Here is a 7,069-nt window from a genome sequence, read left to right as displayed (position 1 = left end):
CATTGGATGAGTAAAAATCACAACATTTTTCTTATTAAGCTTGTCTTATCAAATTTTGTTGCCTTTGGACATGGACTAATGTGATATTCGATGGGGTGGGTTGAGGTAGGTCTTGGTTTCAAATGTTACCATTGAAAATTTTCTAATATCAGTCCCCAGCAGATATGATTACTTGAACAAAATTCACTGTTGAAGCACTTTCTTAAGTAAAATAGAGAATCGAGGACCAGCTGCTTTTGAGGGGGCCTTATGATAAAGTTCCATTCTAAAGGTTGGGAGGGAAGTTTCCTTTTGAAGTTCCAAGCCGAAATACTGTTTATTCACATTCATATAATACTATGTTAATTTTCTGTAAAGCTCCTAATCATTCTTCCCTGAAGTTGTGCATTTGGATTGGCTTTTATTGAGAACTTACATGCTTTTTTAGCTAGTTGGCAAAATATAATTGTATCTGGAAAAAACAAGGCCTTAAAAATCTGCATATAAGCAAATAAGCAACACAAAAAAAAAAAAAAAAAAAAAATAAGAAGCTAAAAGTAAAAAGTTAGTTCAAACAGATTAATGCATATAAGATCTACTCTGATTGGTAGTACTTCTTTACCACAAAATTCTTTTGGGTTAGTGTTCTCTACCATAGAATATGGCATAGGGTCAACCCAATGAATTCTATTTATTCCGGACAAGGGCTACAATTTAGTCCCCTTTGCGAAACAGGATGGCTTTATTGTTAAAGATTCTCCATTTCACTAATTTTGTAGGTCGGCAATGAAAGGGAATATATTGAGTGGTTGAGTAAAATTCTTGAGCTCAAAGATTGGTTAGGGATAATTAGTTTGTGGAATTATTAGGAATTAAAGTCGATGTACTTTTTATCATTCAGTGTGAAAGTGTAGATTGAGGTGGTTGTGTCGTCACCTACCATTAAAAACAATGCTATTTATATAGCAATACTATGTACATAACTTTATTCACAACTTATTAATGCAGCAAGTTGTGATCAAACTAGTGTTGCTTTTTCGTGAATTTGTTATTGTTGTTATTTTTTATTATGTATCAATTACAACAAATCACGTAAACGATTGTGAAAAATTAGATTTCTTTCTATGCTCTCTTTAGCTTGATAGGGTGGGAGAATTTGTTTTTTGTTTTTTTTTGTTTTTTCCTTTATTTCCTTTACATTTGCTGCCGATTCCATTCTTATTATCCTTTTGGGTGTGTGAGGGGACAGCTTTGTTTGACATGTTATGGGCTCAAGTAAGCTTCTATATAAGGCCGAATCAAGAAGCACTCAAGGAGAATCAAACTCCTATGGGATAGAGAGAATTATGAACTCATATGGGTTGGAGTCAGCTCGCATCATATTGAATCAAGGACCACTTGTGAATGAGCGACTCTTACGCAAACTGATTGAATTGGTTTGTGGAATTTTTCAATTGGCTTATATTGTCTTTTATTTTTAAGAATGAGCGACTCTTTCTTTTAATTTCCTTGTGAGAAGGGGGACAAAGCAGCAATTTAAAAAGAACTTTATTGGGTCTGCCATTATCCTATCATATGTCCAAAGCCCATTACTATTTTTTGACAAAAGTGGTGCTTGGATTAAAGAGGTTAAAGTTATTATTTCAAATAAGTTTGAATGTCTAATAAGACTTTGCCTTAACTAAACCAACATATTGTTTTAATATTTGCAGAGTTAAACTTTAGTGTCTTGTAAAGCAAATAGGAAAGCCACAAGGATGACACTAAGGGAGTGAGTGAGGACTACTATTTGCAATGACAATAGAGACTTTAGTGCTTGGTAATATCTATGATATGTTTCCTAGCAAATAAGGTAGATTGTTTGTTTCTAATTTTCTTTTCTTTTTTTGGCTCGGAATATACTCATCCTCATGCTCTAGCCTGCATTTTGCAATGTGGATCACAGAGTTCATATAGTTTGTAATGTTGATGTGCTAATATATATATATATATATAATGGGTGAATTGATGTGCTCATATTAACGAGACAATGGCGGCGGAACCAGAAAAGTTTCTCAACAAAAAAAAAAAATATTAATGAGACAAAATTTAATACTTGAGTAATATTCATTGGGGGTATAATTATTAACTTGTGGTTCTAATTAGGCCAGCTAATAAAGTGCTTTGCCCTCAAATAAGAAATACGTGTTCAAATTTTGGCTACAAAAAAGAAACTAATCTGTATTTTGGGCTAATTGTAAAAAATAATCATTATTAAATACACCTCATAAATTTTAAATTCTATCTTATATATAAAATTAATTTTTTATACTAATTTTATCAATGAAATATCTGGTTAGTACAAAATATTTGAAAGAACTACAGTAATTTGTTGTCAACAATTTATGACCTTTTTGGTGGCACAAACTTTTTCACGAGTAATGTGTTGTACTTTTTCCTCATACCAAACGCATTGTTAATTTCCTTTACCGGGCACCTGTTTATACAATGGATCTTAGCTTTTTAGTTTGTTCACCGTCGATAGAAACAAGTGTTCACTTCATGGAGTAGTACACCTAACGCTAACATTGCTTCATGGTATTTCTTTCCATTATTACCATAGTATATTCTTTATTAGCATGAAAATGCAATTATACTGGTCATCTATGTTTTTTTCTAAAGGTGAGAAATCTTCATTAAAAAAAATATAGATGTTTGACATGTAATCCTTTTCTTTTTCAGTGTGATTGACATCTAATCCAGATAGTAATTTGATCTATCATGATAAGGCAAGCTTGGAATTGTCAATAATGGACTGGACCTTACTTTTTTTTTTTTTTGATAAACTTCAATTCATTAAAACAAAAAACAAAGCAAACATCAAGGGGAGTCCTCCTTACAAGCTGCACGCAAGGCAGAGGGGAGATTTCCCGAATTGAAAAAATAGGAAGAATTAGAGCTTAAAGTAAACTTTGCTGCTACATGTGCAGCATTGTTGCAGCACCTGTTAACCCAAAGGAAGGAGCAAGAAAAAAAAAGAAACATATAAAATACGAATATTATCAACTAAAGTACAGATAGACCAATCTGGGTTGCATGAGGCGTAATGGAGCGCGTCAAAACAAATCTTGGAATCCCCTTCGAAGATGACTTGATACCAACATTTGCGCTTAGCAAGCTGCACAGCCTAGAGGAGGGCCTTTGTCTCGGCTTGGAGGGGGGGTCGGATTGGCAGGATTCTAGCCTATACCTTCACCACATCGCCAACGTGATTTCTTGCTACCACTGCAAAGGCTGTTTTGTTGGTAGATATAGTTGCATCAACATTGATTTTTATATACCTTGGAGGTGGTGGGACCCAATGGTTCAAGGTAGACGAGGAATTGGGGTGAGCCAGCTTAGAGGTAGCAAGAATGCATTCTTGAAACCTGTGAATAATGTTCTGACTAGAAGCAAGAATATCTAATCTGACATTATGATGCAGTACTTGGCTTCAAACACGCCAAATCTCCTAAAGTGTAAATGCCATGATGAGGGACATTGTCCATTGTCCACAACCTTGGTTGGAGGATGCGAGGGGATTTAGAATGATGTTGATGATGTCCTCAGTTGAATTAACTATTTGCTTATCTAATTTGAAGCCCCAACATGATGCAAACCATAAAGCCTTGGTAGTTGGGCATTTGAAGAATAGATGGCCAAAGTCCTCAGTATCATGACCACATAAGACACAATTGGAGTCCTCTAAGCCAAGCCGAGTGGAGATATTTTGCCTAGTGGGTAATGCATTGACACCTACCCTCCATAAAAACATCTTAATTCTTTCAGGTGCTTTGAGATTTCAAAGCTTCCTCCAGTTCAAACATTGGGGTTGAAAGGATGGTGGCAGAGGGTTTAGAACCTGATGTGCTGATTTAACCGAGAACTGACCTTTTGAATACAACACCCATAGCAGTTTGTCATCCTTTTGTCTAGTAGGTATGGGGATAGAGAGTATTGCTTGTGCAAAGCAAGGGCAACGAGCTCCCTAATGACCTCATACTTTCAACAATGCAACTCTTGATCAATAAGCTACGATACTTTTAAAGGTGACTGATCAACAGAGTTATCCTTAGGGGAGGGAATGAAACCGTGCACTCAAGGCACCCAAGGGTCCAACCACACATCTACCGAATTTCCATCTCCAATGAGGTAGCACACTCCCTTAATGATGGTTGACCTTGCTTTTTCAATGGCATTCCAAATAGGGGATGCAGCTTTGTGGGGTTCAGCACGGAGCTAGTCTTGCTTTAACTTTGTACTTTGCTCTTAGAGTTCTCATGCACAAGCTGTCTCTACCCAAGGCAATCATCTAGGCCAATTTGGCTAAGAAGGCATTGTTAATGTTTTTGGCTTTTTTAAAGCCAAAACCACCAGCGTGTTTAGGATTGCAAATCTTGTCCCATGATTTCCATGCGAGAAACCTGCCCTCATTTTCTTTCGATTTCCACCAAAATCTTCTAGATAAGGCATCCAGATTTTCACAAATTCTACCTGGGATATTAAAGGTAGACATGGCGTAGTTTGGTAGAGATTGAGCAACTGAAGTTATTAATGTCTTCCTTCCTACCCAAGAAAGATATTTACTCCTCCATCCTGTAAGTTTGGCCTCCAACTTTTCTTGAAGTTAAGCAAAGTCTTTGGATGGTGCTCTAGAGAGGAAAAGTGGGGCCCCCAAGTACACTACATCTCTTTTTAGGCCTTTTATTTGCACGATACTTTTAACTACCCTTTTGGTATGGCTTTGTGTGTGTTTAGAAAAGAAAATACCAGACTTGTTTCTATTGATGGACTGCCCCGACCATTCACAATATTTGTCCAAGACTTTCACCAGGTTAGCTGCATCTCTATTGGAGGCTTTAGAGAAGACCACAATGTCATCAGCATACATTACATGGGTGATAGTAGGGCTGCTAATACTGGATTTGATTCCTTTGATGTTTTGCAAGTTTAGTTCATGTTCAATCAACCTTAACAAAACTTCCTACCCCAAGATGAATAGGTAGGGGGATAATGGGTCCCCCTGCCTCAGCCTTCTACTCGGCTTAAAGCTTTTGGATTTGCCACCATTTACAAGTACCTCAAACGAGACAGATGATACACAGGCCATAACCCAGTTTGTATACTTCTCATTAAAACCAAAGTGGAGTAGGATAGTCTTGATAAATCTCCAATTAACTCTATCATACGCCTTTTGCAAATCAAGCTTTATAGCCATAAGTCTCGGTTTTGTTTTTCGAGATTTGAATCCATGAAGGAGCTCTTGAACAATAATCTGATTTTCTGCAATCCATCTATTGGGTATGAAGGCCGACTGAGCTGGCTAGATGATCTTATCTAGCAGCGGTCTCAGTTTTGCGACCAAAAGTTTTGAGATGATCTTATAAACTACGTTACATAAGCTAATCAGCCTGAAATGGTTAACAGAGGTTGGTTTAGTAATTTTAAGAATGAGAACAATCAGGGAACTATTTACCTCTCTAGGCATAGACCTAATCTCAAAGAAAGATGTTACTGCTCTGATGACATTGTTGCCCACAGTAAGCTAGAGCTACTTATAGAATAATGTTGGGAAACCGTCCGGTCTAGGTACTTTCAAGTCTTGCATCTGGAAAAGTGAATCCTTAATCTCCCCCGAAGATAAAATTCTTTGAAGGTTCTCATTTTCCTCTTTCGTGATGCAAGGAAGAATGAGATGCTCAAGATGCTCTGGAAAATATACTTCTTCCTCTTGGAACAGCTTTTTGAAATTTCCAAGAAACACATTTCTAATCAACTTGGAATCAGTGATCTAGCTCCCGTCTTCTTTCTTAATAGCATCAACGTTGTTATGTTCTCTGCAGATAATGGTGGACAGGTGGAAGAACTTTGAATTTTTGTCTCCCAACTTAAGCCATAATTCTCTAGATTTCTAGCACCATAGGATTTCACTTCTTAAAAGCCATTATGTCAGTTTAGATTGTAAGACTGCTTCCATACTGGCATTATTTTCTGACGGCTCTTTTTCCTAAATATCTTTGATTTTTTGGAGGAGGGAATTTACTCTATCTTGACATTTGCCAAAGACTTTTTTGTTCCATTTCCTAAGGGCTTCCCTTGTAGCAGCTAAGTTTTGTATAGCTGAATGAATTGAGACCCTCTTGTTCCCGCCTTCCAAGCATTTTCAATAACAGGCTTGCATCTGTTGTCTCTAAGCCAAGCTATTTCAAACCGAAATGGCCTATGAGCAAAACTGTCCTCTGGGCTTGTGTCAAGGAGAATGGGAATATGATCTGACTTTATAGCCCTCAGATGAGAAATGCATGCCTTCGGAAAAACCAATCTCCACGAGATGCTAGCAACATCCCTATCTAGCCTTCTCTTTATATGAGCATTACCCCATTGACCTTTGGCCCAAGTAAATTTATTCCTCGAATAGCCAAGATCAACAACATTAAATTCAAACATTAGCTCCCTTAGGAAATTTGTTGTTGATGAGCTTCCCGTGTTTCCTCCAAATTGCTCATCCTCATTAAGGATGAAGTTAAAATACTCCATACATACCTAGGGCCCTTGATGGACTTCCAATAGTGTGAATAAGTTCCCCCAAGCTTTTGCCTTCTTTACGTGGCATGGGGGTCCATAGAAGCTTATTAACAACCAATCGCAGATAGGATCCGAGACAATGACCATAATGAGGTTTTTATTAAACTCCACTTTCGTAACTGAGACGCAATTCCTCCACATAATGCACAGGCTACCAGCACAGCCCTTTTCTTCAACAACAATATTTTTGTCAAATTTTAAAGCATTCCTAACAAACTCCATACAACTAACATATGCCTTTGTTTCAAATAAGAAGATAACATCGAGCTTAACCCATTTTATTTGAGCCCTTAAGGCTCAAATTGTTAAGGTGTTGCAGATACCTCAACAGTTCCAACCCAGGATTTTCACGGCGACAGTGGGGGCATGATAAGGCCCACCTCCTCGGCCATAGAAACATTTGGGAGTTCACATTGGGAACCTAGAGAACTGAAATTGAAATAGGATAGTTGAGGTATATTACCATCATGGGGGTCTCACTGAAACA

General features: G+C 37.4%; 1 protein-coding gene across 1 annotated transcript; it reads right to left on the bottom strand.

The window, feature by feature from the left end:
• Nucleotides 1-6,102: 6,102 nt before the first annotated feature.
• On the bottom strand, nucleotides 6,103-6,534 carry LOC111990910 (uncharacterized). Its single transcript, XM_024022676.1, has one exon. It carries the CDS (start codon nucleotides 6,532-6,534, stop codon nucleotides 6,103-6,105), a length of 432 nt encoding a protein of 143 aa, XP_023878444.1.
• Nucleotides 6,535-7,069: the final 535 nt, after the last annotated feature.

This window comes from Quercus suber, unplaced genomic scaffold (genome assembly GCF_002906115.3).
Source record: "Quercus suber isolate HL8 unplaced genomic scaffold, Cork oak 2.0 scaffold_357, whole genome shotgun sequence".
Classification (NCBI taxonomy): domain Eukaryota; kingdom Viridiplantae; phylum Streptophyta; class Magnoliopsida; order Fagales; family Fagaceae; genus Quercus; species Quercus suber.
Note: the sequence above shows the minus strand (reverse complement) of the source record. Positions and strands in the feature narration are given on the sequence as shown.

What these genes read in the sequence shown, in the direction of transcription:
- LOC111990910 (XM_024022676.1), bottom strand. Translation starts at nt 6,534, where the DNA reads ATGGAGTATTTTAACTTCATCCTTAATGAGGATGAGCAATTTGGAGGA.